The 20,803-nt window shown below is 53.5% G+C and overlaps 2 protein-coding genes across 2 annotated transcripts; one reads left to right on the forward strand and one right to left on the reverse strand.

The window, feature by feature from the left end:
- Positions 1-228: 228 nt before the first annotated feature.
- Positions 229-8,886, reverse strand: TGME49_277770 (hypothetical protein). Its single transcript, XM_018781778.1, has 6 exons — positions 8,647-8,886; positions 7,992-8,065; positions 6,555-7,051; positions 6,112-6,200; positions 3,130-5,371; positions 229-2,521 (listed from the first exon to the last, which is right to left on the reverse strand). Exons 2-6 carry the CDS (start codon positions 8,050-8,052, stop codon positions 1,703-1,705), a joined length of 3,708 nt encoding a protein of 1,235 aa, XP_018635157.1. The 5' UTR covers positions 8,053-8,065; positions 8,647-8,886; the 3' UTR covers positions 229-1,702.
- A 3,000-nt stretch (positions 8,887-11,886) lies between these two features.
- On the forward strand, positions 11,887-20,006 carry TGME49_277760 (adenylosuccinate lyase, putative). Its single transcript, XM_002370440.2, has 13 exons — positions 11,887-12,816; positions 13,504-13,589; positions 13,939-14,104; positions 14,928-15,086; positions 15,419-15,619; positions 15,900-15,983; positions 16,286-16,420; positions 16,587-16,761; positions 17,099-17,197; positions 17,677-17,823; positions 17,999-18,149; positions 18,542-18,660; positions 19,152-20,006. Exons 1-13 carry the CDS (start codon positions 12,543-12,545, stop codon positions 19,339-19,341), a joined length of 1,986 nt encoding a protein of 661 aa, XP_002370481.1. The 5' UTR covers positions 11,887-12,542; the 3' UTR covers positions 19,342-20,006.
- The last annotated feature ends 797 nt before the right edge of the window (positions 20,007-20,803 follow it).

The raw sequence follows: 20,803 nt of genomic DNA on the forward strand, positions 1-20,803 counted from the left end.
GTTTCGTTTCTCTATGCATCGTGGGGACCATTTGTGCGAAAACAACTCTGTTAGATAGAACAGTGTGCGTAGGCAAGCGCTTTCGAGAAGCTGAACTTTGGTCAGTCGTTACAAAAAGATACGGTGCCTAAGCAACAGAAGCTTTTTTCAACAGACGACGCTGTAAGACTCGACCTCGCGAAACAGCGCGGAAGTAGCCTAGACAGAAACAAGACTGAGAAGAGCGCCACAAGGAAGATTCCTCTGCCCATTCTATTTTGGACACAGACAACTTAGTTCTCTCCGACAGCTGTACTGAAAGGGTGGTGGAGTTCAACACCTCGTTGGTCCTCTTGTTCAAGCAAGGCGACGAGGCTGGACGCCCTCGTGCTCCAGGAGAGTTTGTGACGACTCGACGGCTTCTCGACAGTTCCAGAAAGGCTGTTGAAAGGTGAAGAGTATCTACTACTTGGACGTTTTTCGAAGCAGCGAGAGCAGCGTCGAAGACCAAGAGGGGGCGGGGGCAGCAAAGGGTGTAGTCAGTGAAACGCGAGTGTGGGATGTGCGAGAGGGGAGGAGGCAGGCTGACGAAGTGTCGTCGCAGAAACATGGAAATGATGCGAAAGTTTGGTCAACAGACAAAAGGAAAACAACAAGACAAAAACTCCCCACGGGAGACAACACTGGATCACCGGGAATGTGACACAGACAGCTTGAGGCGTCACAGAGCTGGAGAGCGCGCAAGGGAGAGAGAGCTTCCCTTGCGAAAACAACAGAGCCCAAGCTTTCTTCGGATTCGGAAGTCAAATCTTCAAATATTTCCAGGAAAGCAATTCATTACTTGTTTGGCCGCTCGTTTCAAATGGGCCTTCGCCTTCGATTTCGCACAAACAGGACTCTCGCGGGGCACAAGGGAGTGGTGGCTCTGCTGCCCACGCAAGTCTGCAAGTTCCCCTCGCTGCGGGTTCAAATCGACTTTAACAAATCAACTCAACACAAGCAACAAAGAGGCAGGTGACAAATGTGTTTCCGCGGACCGCGCGAAATGTCGACACGTAAAACAAGGGAAAAAACCTAAAAATTCAACGGCCAAGTGCCTCGAAAAAGAGACATAACAAACCGAGCCGACGGTCGAAACCGCAACGGAGTCTCTTCTCCGACTCCCCCAATCTCGGCTCCCGCCTCCCGACCCCCGCCGGCTCCGCGGGTGTACCTACACCCCCCGACCGTCGAGAGCGTGGAGGGAAAAGGCCTTGACCACGAAGAAGCGCGCTGAAGCACCTGAGAAAACAGGCTGCAGCGCTGCCGAGAGAGAGGCCGTCTGTCTCTGACGTTGCTCCTCCTTGTGACCGTTCTTCGGCCCATTCGCGCGCCACGACAAGCCAAACAGAACAGAGGCAGCACACAGCGAGTTCCTCGCGTACGCGCCCAGATCTCCTGGTCTGGCCACACAGAGGAAGTCTGCGCCTCCCCGTAGACAGACGGAACAGGCGTCCTGTTGAGAGAGGTCAGGAAGTACAGGAGAGGAGACACGTTCCACTCCATTTTCTCTCTCCTCGGCGGCAGGTCCTCGCCAGTTCACGAGTTCTTCGTTTTCCAGTTCTTCTTGTGCAGTCTCCAAGCCTATTATCTCCGTTCGCTTTCTTGGAACTCCGGCGTTCCCGCCTCTCACCTCTGCTCGCTTTCTGCTTTGCCTCGCCTCCTCTCTCTTCTTCTTCTCTGCTCAGTACGAGTCTTGGTCGCGGTCTTCGAAGCTGAGGCGTCGCGCGGGGAAGTTGGACCGATGCGCGAAGGGTGATCGAACGTCAGGATCGTGAGACGGGTCGTGGCAGAAGTCGCAGGCGTCGTCTTTCCTGCATCCTCCCGGAGAAAAGACAAATCTGCACGGCCTGCACCTGCGCTGCTCGTGTTGTCGCCGCACTGACGCCCGCCGCGAGGCGGAGCGCCCTCTGCCGCGCGGAGAGCGGGAGTCCGTCCGCCGCCGCGAAAGGCTCCTGGAGTCCGAGCCGCGGCGCGAGCGGCCAGACCGCGACCGCCTGGGGCTCGCGAAGCTCCGCGAGGAGACAGAGGAGACCGACTGGGAGCGCGAAGAGAAATGTCCGCGACTCGAGGACGAAGAGGAGCCGAGCGACAACGCGTCGCTTCTCCGGCGCAAGTCGCGGCGAGTGATCGAGGGACTGTTTCGCGACAAGCATGCATTCATCAGCGTATCCATGTGGCGGCGGTGGTCCTCGTGGTGACAAAAGTTGCAGCTGTTGCCGTACTTGCAGCCGCCGCGAGCAAAGATGAAGTTGCAGGGGGTGCAGCGCTTCTGCGCATGGCGGCCGTTGTCGCGTTCGTCCTTCCTCGCGCGCTCCTGCTGAGCCAGTTGGCTGGTGCACAGCGATTCCCACCACGGCCGCGAAGTCCGCGGTGAGCCTTCGCGGCGCGCAGACCGCGATCGGCCTCGCGGCGGCGCGTAGAACGGCAGCGACAGACGAGAAGAAGGGAGGCGACGCTTGTAGCCGGGCGACCGGCTGCGAGACGCGCGCGAGCGTCGGTGCTGAGAAACGCACAAGAGAACACAGAGAGAGACGTCGAGGTGGACCGCGAAGAACAGGAGAAACGGAGACAAACTTGAGAAGGGACTCTGGAAAAGAGCACGAGGCGAAACCCCAGATGGGGGGGAGGGGCTACGTGAAAAGAGACGGACACGAGCTGCAGGAAAATCTTTCGAAAAGAAAAGGATTCTCTTTTTCCCCTTCTGTAGCTGTTAAGTGAAACAGCATCTTTCGCTCTTCTCCCTCTCTCGTAGTCTTCCTTCTCGTTCTCTTCTTTTTCCTCTTCTTGTTTTCTTTGTCCCCTCCCATCTTGTCGCTCTCTCTTCCGCACCCAGGCCTTCGCTGTCAGTGGTACAAGAACAACTCAGTGCGTGTCTCTTCGAAGACGTGGAAGAGAAGACCCTGCAACAGTTTATGAGGGGGTTGGCGAGTTGATGCAGGTAACTTGCATTCGTTTCCAGTGTTTGGATCAACAGAGCTAAAACCTGTACCTCGAGACTGGAATCATATTGTCTAAATTGCACAGTGAAAAACGGTGTGAACGGTCCTGTCTCCGAGATGTGTGTTGACCCGCGATTCTCTCCGCGCTTGCCCTCTCTCAGAGACATACTTTTCTGCGGTAGCGCGACTCATCACTCGATGACCTTGACTCAAGAGAGCTGCTTCTGGAGCGCGACCTTCTTCTTCTCCGCTCGTGTCTCTCGTCTCTCTTCTCGCGTCGACGTTCTCTCGAGTCTTTCTCAGTCGTTCGCCGTCGTTTGCGCTCTCTTTCGTCTCTGCGCGATCTTCCTCGGTCTCGCTTCCCCTCGCCGCGACTGCTTTTCTCTCCTCTCTCTCGGTCGGCACTTCGACTTCTCTTCCTGCCTCTTCGCGCGCGGCGATCTTCGCGCGTGCTCTTCTCTTGTCTCTTCTGGGCTTCTGTCGCAGACGACGAGTGCGTGGCTCTCGAGTTCTCCGACTTCTTCTCTCCCGACCTCTTCCGTCCTCTATTCTTCTCTATATCGCGCCCTTTCTCCCGAATCCTCCGCGAGTCCGCGCGGTGGCTCTCCCTCCCCTCTTCCTCGTGCTCGCTTCTCTTCTCTCTCCTCGTCTTCTTCTCTGAGTGGCTTTTCTTCTCTTCTCTCTTTCCCTTTGGCCTACGGTCGCTTTTCTTTTCCGCGTCCTTCCCTCTTTGCCGCTTGCCTTTCCTCTCTCCTCTCCGAACCCCCTCTGCCTCTCGCGGCGTCTCTTCCACTGACGGAGAGCGACTCAGCTTCTTCACGGCCGCATCCTCTGTGCTGTCTGCCACACAGATATCTTCCTTTCTGTCTTCTTCAGGAGCTTTCTCCGGAGAACCGCCGCGAAAATCAGATCCTGCCTGCTCTCCCTCGCTCACAGAACTGCGACGCGAAGAAGCCCCCGAGTTCCCCCCACTGGAAATGGTCTCTGCCCTCTCCGCCTCTTGCCCAGGGGCTTGCGAAGAAGACCGCGATGAAGAGTCTCTTTTCTCTTCATCCTTGTTATCTCCAGAAAACCGAGACAAAGAACGAGAAGACCCTCGCTCGCTGGCTTTGCTGTTCGCGCCTTCATCGTCCTGTTGTTCTTCGCTGTCGCTCTCTCTCGCACTCGAGCTCGACTCCCGCGAGGCCGAAGACGAGCGCGACTTCATATCTTCTTCTTTCTCTCCATCACTTGCGTTCTCCTCCACGCCTGCGCTCTTGGCAGCTCTCAGCGTGGAACCCACGCTCGCCTCCGACGCCGTTTCCTTCTCGTCTGAATCGCCTTTCTCCTCAGAGGTCACCGAGTCGCGCCTGGAGGATTCGCTTCCTGCCTCAGATTCCGCCTCCTCACGCTCTGAAGACGAACGCTCCGATCCTTTGCCTTCCCCCTCACTTTCTCCCCCACCGTCGCATGTCGGGAGTTCCTCGCTGTGGCGAGTTACTCCGTCCTCCTTCCTTGGAGTTTCCTCTCCACTTCCGCCGCTCTTCTTGCTCCGCGCAGAACAAGAAGAGCGAGAAGAAGATGGGGAAGACGAGCGAGAGGAAGAACGAGCGGAAGAGCGAGAGCAAGAGCGAGCAGAAGAGTGAGAGGAAGAACGAGCAGCAGAGCGAGAAGAAGATGGGGAAGACGAGCGAGAAGAAGAACGAGCCGAAGAGCGAGAGGAAGAGCGAGAAGAAGATGGCGAAGACGAGCGAGAGGAAGAGTGACAGGAAGAGCGAGAGGAAGAGCGAGAAGAGGCTTGGGGGCCAGATTGCTGACAACTGCTTTCGCTGTTGCTTCTGCGGCTGTTTCCATCGTTTTCTTTATCTTGAGAACTTGTACGGCTCGTTGACTGCGAGGAGCGGGAGGTGGATCGCGAACTCTCTCGTTTTTTCTCAGGTTCTTTTGCTTTCAGACTTTCTCTTCCGATCTCCTTCTTCGGGGAGTTCGATACCTGTTTCCTGCTTCGCTTCCTCAGCTCTGCAATCCGTTCCTGAAGACTCTTCCGAGCCGCCTGGGCACTCGACTTCTCCTCTGTCTTTTTTGCCTCTGCGGTCTCCGGCTTCTGCTGGCGCGTCTCTTCTTTCCTGATGACCCTCTTTCGCTCGTCTCTCCCGTCTCTCTCGTCTGTCTCCCCGGGCCGCCTCTCTCCATCGCGTCCTCGCCTCGGCGTTTGGCCGGCAGGAGCGTCAGGTAGAGCAGCGGGTGCAGAGACAAAAACGTCATCATCGGAGCTCGCTTCGCCTTCCGTTAGCCAGTCTTCGTCGTCCGACAGCCTGTCTGGCTGAGTGATCAAAGTCGAGATCGACGTCCAGTCTGGACTGTCCTTCCACGCACACTCCTCCAACGCGGTCTGCAGAGCCATGCGCGACGCCTTGTTCAGCTTCTTCGCCCTGCAAACAGAAACAGCGAACTCCCTGTGTTAAGTCGCGAGCGGTCCGACCAGGCATCGTCTGCATGCGCGGCGTTCGACAGGCGCAGTCCACGGACGAGCTGGAGAGCCGAGTCGCCATCAAGCGCCGCGCGGGGCTGAGTAGTGTACATCCCAGAGCGTCAAACACTGCGGCTGTGCTGGAAATCTTCACTCTTCAAAAGCGGCACTGTATCGTCAGTCAACAGAAAACCGGAATCGAAAGGTCGCCCGCCTCCTCGTCACAAGATGCAATTGCGTGGATCATATAAGACGCATTTGGGTGGACCTTTGAAGACACACTCAGAGACGCAAAAAGGGAACCTTTACGCACAACTGGCCAGACCAAAAGCAACCGTGACGGACATGACGGTACAAACACACTAAGGAATATTTCCCTAGTATATATATATACATATATATATATATATATATAAGTATAGGAAATCGATGAAGGATTTAAAGTTTAGAGGAATGGGTTGTCCTGAACCGTAAACCTTTTTTTTATTTCTCAACAGCGAGCAGGCCCTTCCCCACAAACAGTCGCACGCAGCGGTGAATGACAACTCAGAAGCCCACACAAGGCGTATTCTCGCCTGTCTCTCCACGCTTTCACTCGCGAAAAAGAGTTGTGTGACTGAGCCAGCGCAGGCAGAGAGACAAGACGCAGGCCTCCTTGTTTCTGCCGACGTCTGCACTGAGTTCTTTGGTGGAAAAACTCACATGGGGGCGAATTCGTCGTAAGCGAGGCGGAAGTCGCGAATGTTCGAAGGCTGTGCCCAGTAGTATGTGTTGATGCCGAGAGAGAGAACCTGAAAACGCAGAGAAAATGGGAGTAGCGAATCAACAGGTCAAACCGCGAAAGAACGAGAAAGCCATCGGTTTTCAACGACATCTGATCAACGCATAGACTTCAAAAGCGCTGAGACAGGTAAGTACCTCCGGAAAAAGCATGATCCCATCCCTGGTCTCTCTGCATCGTTGTCTGTTGCCATTTCCCTTTCTGCCCCCCTTCCCCGTTCCGCATCTTCTTCTCTGCTGCCGCCTTCTGCCTTTTTTTCTCTGCATCACCATCCCGCTGTTCTCTCGATCTTTTTCCGTGGTCCATCGCGCTCTTTCTTCTCTTCAACCTCTTCTTTTTCCAGCGAACTTCTGGCAGAACCTACCAAGACCCGGTGGGGACGAACGACGCTTTGTCGAGGCTCGAGGGGCGGATTTAAGCAGGGATCTGTGGGGAGACAGACGAGGCCAGGCCACCAGGGAGATCCGGATTTCTTGAACCAGACGAGCGGTTCTCCCCGCTTCCCCACAACGCGCGAGAGGCACTTCAAGGAGCTCCAGTCAGTCGCCAGCATGGCCGAGGGCTTGGAGAGCGAGGGCAGCGTTGCTACCTTCTTTCCGTGAGTTTTGCGCTCTTCCTTGGCCTCGCGGCGAGGCGAGCGTCTCCGCGACGAGTCTCCATCGCGTTTCTCTTTGTTCTCTCCGTCGCGTTTCTCCTTCTTCTCTCCGTCGCGTTTCTCCTTCTTCTCTCCGTCGCGTTTCTCCTTCTTCTCTCCGTCGCGTTTCTCCTTCTTCCCGCCATCGCGTTTTTCCTTCTCTCTCTCGCGTTTCCCCTTTCCGCGACTCTTGTCTCTGTTGCGAGGAGTCGTCTCTGCGTCCGACGCTGAAGATCGAAGAAATGGACATGCAAAGGAGAGAGAGTGGAGAAAAGAACGGAGACAGAGGAGAGAGAAGAGCAGACAGAGAGAGATCTCGCGACACCCCCTCCTGCCCGTCTCTCGCCATCAAGCCCTCGACTAATTTTCTTCTCAACGTCTCCAACTGGGTGGAGGCACGAGAAAAACAGAAAAGGCATGCAGGATCCCTTTCCCCACTCCAAAAAACAGTCTTCTTCCTCCAAGGGAATAAGGACAGATTCTGGAGATGTTCGTTCGAGTCAGGCGAGAGAAACGCAACCTAGGAGGCAAAGACCGGAATCGGGAGAGTGAAGATGAGACGAAAAACCTACGGCCTCTTCAGTTCATAAAACGGTCAAACGGGGACTTGTGCAGCGGCACAATGCAGAAAAGAGAGACGATACGAAAACAGTCACCTGCAGCTGCGGACTCTGGACTGAGGGGAAAGAGAGAAGAGCTGTGGCGAAAATGTCGCAGAGTGAATGGTCATGTTCACACTTGGTCGGATAAAAGATCTTGTTACAACCCGCTGTTGACTTGACTCCAGAGAAAAGTCGCGTCTACAAACCTAGCACTCCCATTTTAAAAGGTGGAACAAGGAGTTCCTCCTCGACGCGTTCAGGTCGCCTCGTGGACGCTTCGTTGCAGTGGAACGAGAAAGGAGCTCCACTTTCTCTAGTTTCGCGACACACAGGAATGACTGTTGCAGAAACGAAAGCAGAGGCTGAGAGAAAGTCACGTGAGGTCTGCCATGTGTATATGGTTAGAGTTCCACAGGAACCGAGCCGCGGAAATAGGACGAGAGCTCTTTTTTAGTCGGAAAAAAACTGCACAGCGAGGTGAAGAGACAAACAGTGACAAGTGCGAGTCAACATGCGGCATCCGCCAGCTTCTCGGATGTCGATGCACTACTAAAACGGTTCTTACCCTGATGCGTGCTCCTCGCCAGGCGTTTTTTCTCCTCTTCAATGATTCGCTTCGACGGCATTTTCGACGTCTTTCTAAAAAACAGATGGCAAAAGAAGCGACAGCAGACTCCAAATAGAACACCCTTTGATTCTTTTTCGTCCGCGCTGATTAGAAACGAAGGCAAACTTTAGAGAAGGAAGCGAGTGGACACCCGCAGCGGAGGAAAAATCCGCGACAACGGAGGACTGAAATCTTTTCTCCAGTCGTTTCCGACAGAAGAGGTCCGTCCGCAAAGCGCGTACAACCAGACGCATACGTGCATAATTGCTGGAATGCACAGACTCGGCGGGCATATCGATGCCGAAAGGGACATACAACGGCAGTGACATCGGTAGGGAGAATCGGTTGGACGCAGTTGTTTCTGGGAGAGCATCACAGTTGCCGGGTCATCGGCGTTTCCGCTATTGACCCCGCTTTGTGGGGAAGAGAATGGAGGAGTCACTCAATCCTTGTTCCCAAAAAAAATGGTATCCTCCTTGTCTTTTCCTTTCATTCCAGTGGCCATCTTCTCCCGCGTCCCCCGGGAGAAGAGTCCCTCTTCCAGAAATCCCACTTCTCTTTGTCACCCTGGGGTGGCACAGAGGCGTTTCCAGAGTCGCGCCCGCTCGCTTACTTCGAGATTTTCCTCCGCTGCTCTTGTCGCCGGGGCCGTTCGTTTGTGCGCCTCAGCCGACTAACAAATCCTTGAATGGGCGGCAGCGAAAACGCAGAGCGTTGCTGCGAGAAAGTCGCAGCAGCCCCAACGTCGTCCCTGGCAGAGAAAAAGGCGGCCGACAACGGGGCTGAGAGCGCTATAAAAAAAGATCCAAAATGGAGAGGTCTTTTTCACAGAGCTCGCCCGCGGTTTTGCGGTCGGGTGGCTCTCCACTTCCTTGCAGAATTGCAAATTCCAAAGTTTGTGCGTCGTGCTCGTGCGCGGGCCCACCGTTGGATGCATCGCCCAAGTGCCTGCCGCTCTGCCGGGAGAACATGCACCGCGCGAAAAAAAGCCGAAGAGCGGAGACATGGGCAAGCAAGACACAGGGGAAAAGCAGATTGTGTCCTCACCGCAGCATAGCGGTCTTTAAATGCCAAAAAGACAGAAAAAAGCCGGGCCTTCCAGACACAAGGGGAAAATGCGAAAACGCCGAAATCGCGATACCGGACACCGGAACGGCGGGCGATAACGTCTAATATATCGATACAGCGGATTCACGTGGATGGCTGCAAAAACCTGCTGCCTTCGCCTCACGGAATTGGGAGTTCGTCTCACAACATGCTCTGGTACGGTGACAGATACGCTATCTGTTTGGATAGGAAACAAGCTCAAATCCAGGAACTGGAAAAGACGCGCAAAGCAGCCTTGAGGTTGACGCGCTTTGGTGAGGGCTGCTTGCCTGCCTGCCAGATCTGCACGCGAGAACGAGCATCTTTTGACGCTCTGTCCTTTTCTGCGTTTTGCCATGGCCCTCGGCGTAGGCTCGATCACACTAACTTTGACAGAGAAAACCGAAGAAGCATGGACACTTTCCGAGGTGTACATACACCTCATCAGTGACGACCAGGAACCGCTTTTCATCAGTCCCACGGTGGATGTTTGTGTCTGTTCGCTTGGGTCTGTGGTTGCTTATTTCAGTAGAAAACGCCGTAGAGTGCGTTGAACCTCCCCCACGGTTGAAGAAGAAAAGTGGATCTTCGTGTGACTGTGTTTACTCAGAAGCTCAGATGCTCTACACGGATGAAAGCCAGTTCTGGAAGCGGCGCTTTCACCGCTGTTGTGAGTACTCGGGAAGTCGGTACATGTGACACGACGGCTCTCGACAAGAGGATTCTCTAAGGCACGATGATGCCATGGTTTTGAAGGACTATTTTCCTCCAGTGGCTGTGTGAATGCGCTCTCCCGAGTGCGTCCGGGTACGGGTGATGGGGCACCACAAACTCGCCAGTCTGTAGATGATTTTGCTAAAACATGAGCACGTTTCAGTTTGTCACGGTGGCTGCTCGCGTGGTGTTTGCAGACCACTTTCCCGAACTGGAAAAGACAGATAAATGGAGTGTATTCTGGACATGCGTGGGCTTACTAGGAGCGAGTAATTTAGTTACAATTGATGTGGTACAGATGAAAGACTCTTGGACAACAGGCACTCTGACATGTGAGCAAGCTGCTCGCAGGTCTCGGTTTCCTCAGCGTCGAGAAAATGGCTTTCCCCTGGGGAAAAAAACATATCTGCATCTAGGCTGTAGCAACGTGCTCCCACTGCCGATTACGCGGTGTTACTCGTCAATGGGTGATAAGGTTCCGTACCAGCGTTCTACCGCAATTCGATGGACACAGGTCTCATGGTAAGTGCAATTCCAATTGAGGGAGAGGATCCGATCCCTGAAACCCAATGTGTTGTGGGCCTCCGACCCGAAAACGCAACGATGGCTTCATACCGGAAACTGCCTTCAACTAAGACACCGCCGGCCGTCGTATCACACAAAGACAGCGGAAGAATCCCAGTCACAAAGAGTACGGAAGTGAACCTGCTTCGACAGCATGCAATTATTCGTTCGAACGAATCGAAGCATGTTCGCAAGCCGCAGAGGCGACGATTAGATCCATGAAAGCGGCGGTCAGACAATCCCAGATGTTAGGTGAAAAACCATTGCGGGACAGAAACCACACGTGAATGCCCCCCAGTTTCGATTTGGGCGACGATCGAAGAACATCTACAGTCCCTGAATTGCTCGTATCACTAGATCCATCATGGTAAGTAACACTGCGTTTCTCTGACTGTCTACGCCTTAGTTCTTCCCCGTTTCAGAGTTATCTGAAGGTTCCAGCTTCGCGTAGCATTGCTGGACATGTCAACTCAGATGCCCAAGCATGTTTTCCACGGTGCATTTCGGCTTTCAGGTGTCGTCTCCTCCCTCGTGACAGGAACTGCGAGTCTTCAGACATGCCAGCAACAAACTCCCCTGAGCTCGCTGTTAATAAGGGTGATAACAGAACTACGTATGTTGCGCGTACAGCATAACCGATGTGAAAGGGACTGGAGCCAACCTCAGCTCTATCGTCTTGCTAAACGTTCCCTTTCCCGCCAGTGTTCTGAGAGCACGCCATTCTTCCCGTCATCACCGTGTCGTTTGCGTGTCAGCGGCCAGACAACGACGCCGCAGGGTCTGTCACCTTTCGAGGTCAACACAGTGGTGGACGACCACTGCCTTTGTCTAGTTTACCTACCCAAGACCTCGGGTTCTGTATTTGCCGCAGGACATTGCTGGATCTGAGAACTTTTCGTGAAATAGCCTTGCCCCGCATACCGGCGGAACCAGCAGATTTCCCGGTGTGGGCAACGCCTTCTGGCGTATGAGTGACTACAGATCCATCCCTTATTCGATGATCCTTGAATTTTATGTGTCTGCCTTCTCGTAGACACGCCTGCTGAAACATGCATTTGGGTACGCATCTTTCCATCTGCATACCTTGACTGTCCCTGCTCTGTAACGGGGTTTAAGTCTGGTCACGAGGACCTTGAAGAATGTAGACAAGTCTGTTGAGTCCTGTCCCGGCACACTGAGGGGTAGGTCGTTTTCATGTCCGGCGAAAGGCTTGCTTTTGCGGGAGCGTTTCTACAAGGATTAATGCTAATTTTTGCCGGGTCTGGGCCCCCAAAATAGCTGGATTCATCATCGTGCGAACGAAAATGTGTCTGAGGGCAGTGGTGTTGCGAGGCACCCTCCCGTGTGCTGCCACGTCCAACCTTTCTCTGGAAGAGGAACGCTTGGGGCTTCTTTGCCGGACACACATTTTTGCTCCAGCTGTGGCGTTGTTTTTGTCATACATGTGGAAAGCTGACCCTCTGTTTCTCGTCGTCGCGTACAATTTCAGCTGAAATCCTCACTTTGCGCATCTTTCTTTTCGGCGCTTCTTTTCTCCGGCGAGCGTCCACGGGTCGTCCGTCGCTGCCGCTCACTCTTCCCTCCTCACGTTTCCCTCTTTCCGCGCTTCACCGCAGCATGTAGTGTAAGCGACAAGTGCACGATTTTCACGGCCTTTATCGGGTCACCGTTGCGATTTCGGCCGTTTGTACAACTCGCCATCCAGTCCGGTAGAGCTCGATTCGCGTCCCTCGGCGGTTCCGCTCGCAGGTTTTCCATTTCTTTTGGCTTCTCCCGCGCTTTCTCATCGCTTTTCACTTGACAGCGCCCGGGCCGACCGGCTTTCTAGCGTTCCTGTCCGTTCCATGTCTCTCTCCCGCGCTGTTTCGCGACTTTTTTGCTTGTATCCGCCCACTTCCCGTGTGGCAGGAAGCCTCCGGATGTCCGCCGCTCTCCACGTACTTTTCCCCAAGACAACGCCGCTCTTTTAGCGCTCTCCGTCCCCCCTTACGTCGCCGGTGGTCCCGCGAGGCGTACGTTCACGTTTCTGCCTGGCCGCCGCACAGATTCCGCCGACCCGTTCCACCCATTCTCATCGAACGGGGTGCAGTTAAACTACCGACCGCGTCTTTTCTTCAAGGCAGTTCCGCTCTCTTCTTCGTCTCGATGGCACTCTACGAGCCGCCGGGAGACGAGGACGGGTGCCGCGGCGCCTCGTCCCCCGCCTCTGCGACCAATTCCAGTTCTGACCATCTTTCGCGTCTTCTGGAAGGCCCTCTGGAAGCGGCTGAGGCGGCGGCAGAGGCTGCTCGGCTGCGCCCAACGGCGGACAGTGAAGAGGACGAGGTTTCAAACGACGCTGCGCGCCGTCGGTTCCGCAATCTCTCAGAGGAACACATTGCCATCTTGAGCAGCCTCAATCAGAACCAGCTCCTGAAAGGTAGGCTATTTTGACGGTACAGCACCGCTCCGGCGAACGCGAGACACAAGAATGCTCAGTTCCAAGGCGACGCCTTTCGAGTGCAAAAAAGACCTTCCCGATGCGGGGCGTTCCGCCACGACCGTCTCTGCCTCGATTCCGCTCCCATCTGCTCAGAATTCACTTGAGCATTTGCGTATGCTTGTCGTAGGCTCTGCATTTCTTAGAGCGGCCGTCGGGAAGAGGGCTACATGGTTAGACAAGTATCCGGTGGATTCGCACGTGCACGCTGGAGACGTCAGATCCTCGAGTGTGTATTTCCTTCACATGCGACGACGTATATTCCAGTGGTGTGTTTGTCGTCTCCCGTCTGGACTTTTTGTCTCTCGCCCTTGCCTTTGGAGGCTTCCACAGAAGCAACGCATTCCTGCTTCCTGACTCTCTCACCCTCGACGAGTCAAGGTCCTTTTTTCCTGCATCAGTCGCGTCTCTTCTCAGCTTTGCTCGAGTCGAGTCTGTCTTCCCCTCGCTTCTCCACTTCCGTCGCCTCTCCGTGGCGTCCGCGAACGGGCGTTCGGTGTCTTCATGGATCCTTCGTCTTTCTGAGTCCACCTCGAGCATATTGCGAGCGCTGCGGTTCTTGCAGACTTCGTGACATGCTTCTCGGAGGAAAGGCTTCAGGGGAAACTGTTGTTTTGTCTTTTGCAGTGGTTGACCAAATCTGTGAACGGCAACATCCCCTCGATGCCGTCCTCGACAACGTAGCCGCCGATGTGGCTGCCACTGTGCGCAAGGTAAGTTCCCCGTCCCTCTACGTTTCTCCAGAAAATCAACTCATGAACACACACACATATATATATATATAATATATAATATAAATCCATGCTTATACATATATGTATGTATATATATGTATATATAAGTAGGTATTCATGCTTGGTTCACATCGTTTTGATGCATGAAGAAACAAACGTACACTCTGTATCTGGACGTACCCCGCGCAAGACGGTGGGGCGGAAAACTCTTTCAGTTGACGGGTTGTTTGGCTTCGTTCGACGGTGTGCAGCTTCGTCATTCACCTTTTGTTTCTATTTGCGGCTACGCGAGTGTCTCTGTGAGAGTGTCTGTTTCTTGTTTCACCAGGTCGCAGAGCAGCAGCGCCAAGCCGACGCAGACTCCTCGCTGGACGCGGACCAAGCGACGGCTGTCGCTGCTTCAAACTCCTTGAATAAAAGCAACGCAGACCCGTCGTCATCGTCAGACTACTTGCACGTCGCCCGATTCGTTCCTCTTCGACTCACCTTCGAAGGTGAGTTCGCAGAACGCACCCGGTCCGTGACCCCCGTTCCACGCAGGGACCTCCCCGCCACAGACGGCAAAGCTGTCTGCATCGACTGAACTTGAAAGCGCGCCGTGACCTGTCTGGCTCATACTCAAGAACCTCCTCATCCCGACGGTGTGCAGCCGGCGCTCGGCGATCTCAGACACCTCTCCATGCGTTTCTTGGCTTTTTTTGACCGTACATTTTGAGTCGTCGTGGAGGACTGAGGGACGCTTCGGACCCCGGCGTGTACAGCCGAAGCTCGTTTGTCTCGCTTCTTTGCCTGTCTTAACTATATCTCGTTTGTTTTGGTTTTTTGCCTGTCTTAACTATATCTCGTTTGTTTTGGTTCTTTGCCTGTCTTAAATATACCTCGTTTGTTTTGGTTCTTTGCCTGTCTTAAATATATCTCGTTTGTTTTGGTTCTTTGCCTGTCTTAAATATACCTCGTTTGTTTTGGTTTTTTGCCTGTCTTAAATATATCTCGTTTGTTTTGGTTCTTTGCCTGTCTTAAATATATCTCGTTTGTCTTGGTTTTTTGCCTGTCTTAAATATATCTCGTTTGTCTTGGTTTTTTGCCTGTCTTAAATATATCTCGTTTGTCTTGGTTCTTTGCCTGTCTTAAATATATCTCGTTTGTTTTGGTTTTTTGCCTGTCTTAAATATATCTCGTTTGTTTTGGTTCTTTGCCTGTCTTAAATATATCTCGTTTGTTTTGGTTTTTTGCCTGTCTTAAATATATCTCGTTTGTTTTGGTTTTTTGCCTGTCTTAAATATACCTCGTTTGTCTTGGTTTTTTGCCTGCGCCCAGAGCGCGTATTTCTGCGACTCCTGGAGAGCACGCTGGAGGTGTCGGAGTACACTGACAAAATCGACATTCTCTGTGGCGGCAGCAAGGCGCGACGAATGGCGAGAGAAATTCGACAAGTCTGTGCCATTCTCTCCGGCCTCGCTCTCGCGCACAACTACGGTCAGTTCTGCCGTTTTCTTCCTTCTGCATGCAACCAGACATGTCGCCGTCTGCGCAGGACCTTTTCCTTGTCGACACTCTCCACCACAGAGAACCTTCATCTCAGGAAAGACACAGGCATGGCCCCCTGAGTTTGTTCTCTGCGGGTTTACGCGGTGCTCGTCTCTTTTTCCATCTCCAGTGCCCTGTGTCTTCAAGCTTTGAGCGCTGTGCTTTTCACAGTGTAGAGAACGCAATCAAGGACCGCGCCTGCATCGCCTGCATCGCCTGCATGCAGCGTAGCTTCCTCATATGCTGCTGGTTCGCTTTCTTTGCCTCGGCCGTTTTTGCAGAAGAGGGACAGCGGCTCGTTCGGGACCATGACTTTGTGTCGAACAGGGCGTTCTTTCAGACGGTCTTCGAGATCGGGCGTCGCTACAAAATTCTGAATCCGGAGCGAATGCGGAGTGCGTATGGAAAGCTGATTTACCTCCTGATGGATGCCAAGAAACCTGAGGTGCTGCAGCTGCTCCAGTTCGACTGCGTCACCCCTGGTGAGAGCCTCGAGAATGTCGCTTCGACCTGAGCAACCTCTCAGTCTCCGCGGATCTAGCCGTTTTCACTCTCGACAGATTTGTTGTCGTTTTTCCGCGTATGTCAGGGTCTGTGACACGCGATGCTTCAAGCCTTTCTTTTCTTTGGACTTCCTTCAGCATCTGTTCCTTCGGCTGTTTCGCGCTTCGTCGATTCTCTGTTTCTTCGCAGTTCTTTCTACGAAACGCTGTGGAATGCGTTCGTCCATTCACCTCAGTCTTTGCGAATTTGTTTCTTCAGTCAACACGGTCTACTCCCTGCTCGCGGGAAAGAAGAACGGCTTGCAGCTTCTCAAGGATCCTCTCGTTCGCGTCGCCACCATGGGTACCTCTGAAAGGAGTGCCGTGTGTCTCGCTCTTGCTTTCGTCGCTGTCTCTTTGTTTCCTCGACCTCTCGTGTCTCCCCGCCTTCCTGTCTCCTCTTCTGTCTCTGCTGGGTTTTTTTGTTTGTGTTTTGATGGGGGGGAGCGCCGTTTTGCTTGTGCTGGTCCTCTCTGTTACCTCTCCCGCGTGTGTCTGGGCAACGCGTTTTCGCTTGGCGATCGTGAGCTGCTTCTGGCGAAGCGGATCCTAAAGACTCTTCAGCTTCTGTCGTTTTCTGTGTCGTTATGCTTTTGAACGGCGCAGAAATCATGCCGGAGGGAAAGAGTCGCGCCCAGATTCAGAGAGAAATCAAGGAGAAGCAGAACGCAATCAAGACGCTGGCGAGAAAGTATGCGGGACGAGATGTCCCCAAGCACTCTCCAGGATTCTTTGGACTCCGTGAGTCTTCCAAGATCCCTTTGCGTCCATACGTTTCTTTCTCTCTCTTTCTCTCCCTCTCTTGCTCTCTCCTCCACCTTTCCTTTCTCTCGCTCTCGCCCGTCGCCTCCTCTTTCTCCCGAGTCAACGCGAGCAGAAGTCTGCTTGTTGGCTGTCGTCTTTTCAGGCCTTTCTTTCTTTCAGAGATCCGACAGTGGAGGAGACGAGGGGCTTCGCGCAGAGACGGGAGACGAGAGAAGCGACCTTCTGACCCCCGACGAAATTGAGCAGTGTCTCTACTCTCTCGGGGACCACAATACGTATCTCCGATTCAACAGGGAACCTTGCGACCGCATGATTGGGTAGGCGTCTGTTCGGCAAGAGTCTCAGTGGCTTTTGTTTTCTGTCGTCTCCTCTCTCGGCATTCCTTGTGGCGGATGTTGTCAAAGTCGAGAGGCGCACCCATGACCCAGCCTCTCTGGAGATCCGCGCGCATCTGCTCGCTGGTACAGTGACGCGCTGCGAACCAGACATGCGAATGTGATACTTTGAAGGAACCGATGCTCTCGTCTCCTCTCTCGGCGTTCCTTGTGGCGTCTGTTTCTCCTCGATCCACGCGTGCTCTTCCTCGTTCTCTCCCTGCCTCTTCTTCTTTCGACACAGTCCTCTCCTGACTTGCTTCTCGTTCTCCTTGCGCAGCTTCCTTCGACAATACTTCGACCCCTCGGAGCCTGAGGAAGGTTACTCGCTTGCCATCTCTTCGGGGACTGGCGGTGCCCGTTTGACGCATTCTCACAGGTCTGGGAGCTTTCGAAACGACACCACACCTGAGAAGCTCGAGTGCTTTCATAACTGTCTTTTCTGACGTAGCGCAGTAAATCCTCAAGAAATGGACATCCCCGGTTCTGTGTCTGTCGTATCCCTTGCCCGGCGTCTCGTTTGCGCTTTTTCGGCTCGTTTTTTCCAGTCTGTCTCACAGCCACACACCTGCTCTTGGGTGAATCTTCGCCTGCGTCTTGCAGATCACGTTTCCAACTTCTGTCTGTCTTTTTGTCTCCTTTTTTCTTGCCTCCTTGTGACCCGTTCGTTCTCGTTGTCTTCTCCATGAAGCCGTCGAGGGTTCAGTCTCCTCGGCATCTCTCCCTTTCCTCGGGGTCCGTGGTTCGCCTCTTCTCTCGCTGTCCAGACGCCGTTTTCTCGCCGGTGGGAGAAGTCGTTCTTTCGTGGACACAACGTCCCTCTCGTTGCGTCGCCTCTGTTCTGCGTTTCCGCCGCAGTCGCCAGTTCGTCTACGTCCTTCAGTCGCTAACTCTGTGGCGCGAGGTCTGCAGCGAAATGTTTGTCCTCTGGCAAATGGCAGAAGCAGACATGCTCCACAGTGGCAACTGCTATCGCCTCAGAGACACCGGCCAGGGCCTCAACCGGTAAACACAAAAACAAATGCCATTTCGTCTGCAAGAAAACAATGTGAACACCCATTCATACATCTATACATCTATATATTTATATATATATATATATGTATATATATGTATGTATATGTATGTATACGTAGTTGTCTATATTTTTGTGTGTATGTATGTGGATGTGTATTTTCAGAGTGCAAGATTGCCCGCGCGTGAGCAACGCGATGTACGCCATTTTGGAGCGCGTCCAGCGCCTCACCACATCCTGGGTGGGCTCTGCGGTCGTTCATTTGGGAGATCACAATGTCCCGAATGCGCTGATGTTCATCGACAAGTACACTCAGGTAACAGGCTCCGTTAAAAACAAGCTTCTCTCGGCTGCGCGTCCGTTTTTGCGACGACCATCCTCTCAGTGGGAAGCCGCATCTCTTCAAATGCAGAAGCGTTTCTCCTGAGGGGTCCCCTGCGCCCGTGTTCAATAGGATGTTCACAGGCGTTGTGGCTTTTTGGTCCACCCGTCGCCAGGCGTCAGCTTTTGTCGCTGCCCTTCCTTCTCGCTCGCTTCTTCTCTGTTTTCCTCTCTCTTTCTGTCTGTTCCTCGCTCGTCCACGCACCGTGCATGCGCGCCTGTGCTGATGTCCGTGGATCCGTTCGCCGCGCTTCGTTTTCGCCTTTCCGAGGGCCGGGTGTCAGTTGGGAAGAGACGCGCGGTGAGATGCGGCATGTGCGTCTCCAGGTTCCTCGGATTCTAGGACCGTTGGTGCTCTGCCTGGAGAAGTTGCCCGAAGTGTACGAGTCGAAGCAAGCGATGCGGAACTACTTTGACAACCAATTCGGCGGCCTCCACGCCCTGCGGTGCGCCAGCTTTCCTTGAAGCAGTGAATCGAAGGAAAGGACACTGAGGGAGGGGAGAAACGGAGAGAACAGCGCGAAAACCGAAAACAGGGGCAGACGAGAAAGAATTAGACGGGAAGAACGACACAGGAAAGGCGAAGCGCAGCGAGGAGAACAGAGGCAGGAGCGAACATGGAAGGCGAAAAAAAAACGCGGGAGAAAGGAAAACATGGAAGGAGAGAAAAGACGAACAGATCTACGAACGCACGAGAGCAACGTCGAGAGAGCTGTGCAGGGGTACAGTGTGTAGCTGGGCGTTTCTTCGGCTCTTATGTGTGACTTTCTCTCCTGTCTGTTCGAGAAGCAAAACAACTTGTTCTAACGTCGCCGCTTCGAGCGTCAACGCCATTTCTTTTGCCCGTTGCCGCCTCGCGTGAAGCGCCGTCTTTTTTAATGTTTTTCACCTCTCGCCTGCTCTCTCTCTCTCTCTGTGCTCTGGGTATGTTCCGCAGGAAGCAGATTCTGTGCGACTTCTTCAGGCACGCGTTCGACGGAAGTGGAGGAGACAATTTCTTCGATGCAGGCAGCTGTATAGACGGTCGGTTAACGTCGGCCTGGAACTGGTGCTCGACGATCGAGAAGAAACGTTTCTTTCCTGCTTTCTTGCTCACGGGGTTTCAGGGATTCGATGGAAAATTCTGATTGTTTTGTCGACAAAAACCTCAGTTGTCGGCACCGTCCGCAGTGCCTGCAACCTGCGCTTAATGGCTTTTCGAACGACTCGAAACTGTGTGCTTCTTCGATTCAAAGGAACCTTTGGGGGCTCTCCAGGGTCGCCGCAGAGCTGGAAAGAAATCGCGTGAAGGTCTCGGCTTCCTCAGTCCTGGAAATATTCACCGGAGTACCACACGCGATCTCTCACCCCTCCTCCCGCGTTTAGGTTCTGCCCTGCTCGTTTCTGTCGAAAGTTTTTCCTTCTCCATTAGTCCTTCCTGACGAGCGTTTTCCTTTCCACTCGTTTATGTCGATCGTCTTCTTTCTGGCTCCTGTCTGTGCAGATGCTTCTTTGTCTACTCTTGTCTTCATAGATGCGTCTTTGTCTCTTCTTCCCTGTCAAGCTTCTTCCTTCTCTGTTCATTAATGCCGATACTCTTCTTTCTCGTCCGGTGTCTGTGGAGACGCTTCTCGTTCTCTCTCTAGTCTTTCTGCTGTCGAGGTTCGCACCGTCTGTTTCTCTGTGTAGTGTGTTTCCGCTACACATGACGCGCCTTTGTGCCTGGAATCTCCCGTCTTTCTTCACATGTCCTTCGTGCTCTCGACGCCCGCTTCTTAGGTCTTTTTCTTCTGGCGGTCCGGTTATCTCACCGAAACCCACACAGGTTTGTGTTATGCTCGCTTCTCGTGGACTGCTTCTTTCCGGCTTTCGTTCTCCTCTTTCTCTCATTTTCGTAGCTTCTTGTGCACGGCTGTCTCTGCTTCTGTCGTGAGTCTCCTCGGGCATGGAAGGTCTTTCCGCCGACCCCCCAGGAGACAGCAGAGAGGAGAGAGAGCATGGAGGAAGCAGAGAAAAAACGAAGAGCCGAGAGACGCGAAAGGCAACGCGAAGGCACCAGACACAATCGCCACACAGAACCGCACAGAGCACACAGCATCTTTGCTCGAGTCTCAAAGAGGAATCGTAGATCAATAAGACATGTCCGATAGAATCGAAGTCCATTGTTTCTGCCCCCCCCACGGTTCCCGCAGCTCCGCCTGTGGAGTCGCACAGAACCTTCGCTACGTCCTTTCGCTCTCGAGAATAGATTTGAGTCTGCGTTTTAGCTACAGGAGAGTCTCTTGAGGAGACGCGAAACCCAAACTCTTTGCGACGTCTGTCTCACATCGGAGAATTCAGCTCTTTTCCTCTCATTTCTCTCTTCAGTGGGTCGAGACACAAGTGCATGCGCACATTCAAAGATGTCTACAAAGACGCACTGCATGATTCAAACCTTCCCATTGGATTCCCCAATCCTCACCTGAAAGGTTCACTTCCAACGCGCATGTGCGAGACACAGAGATCTCGTGTTGCATGCGGTGTGTGAGGAACCTCGTCTGAGTTCGTCGAACTCCATTCCATAAAGAAATCGCCTGCCGGGACTAGACCGTGAGGATTGTGACGTTTGGT

This window comes from Toxoplasma gondii, chromosome XII (genome assembly GCF_000006565.2).
Source record: "Toxoplasma gondii ME49 chromosome XII, whole genome shotgun sequence".
NCBI classification, from domain to species: Eukaryota; Apicomplexa; class Conoidasida; order Eucoccidiorida; family Sarcocystidae; genus Toxoplasma; species Toxoplasma gondii.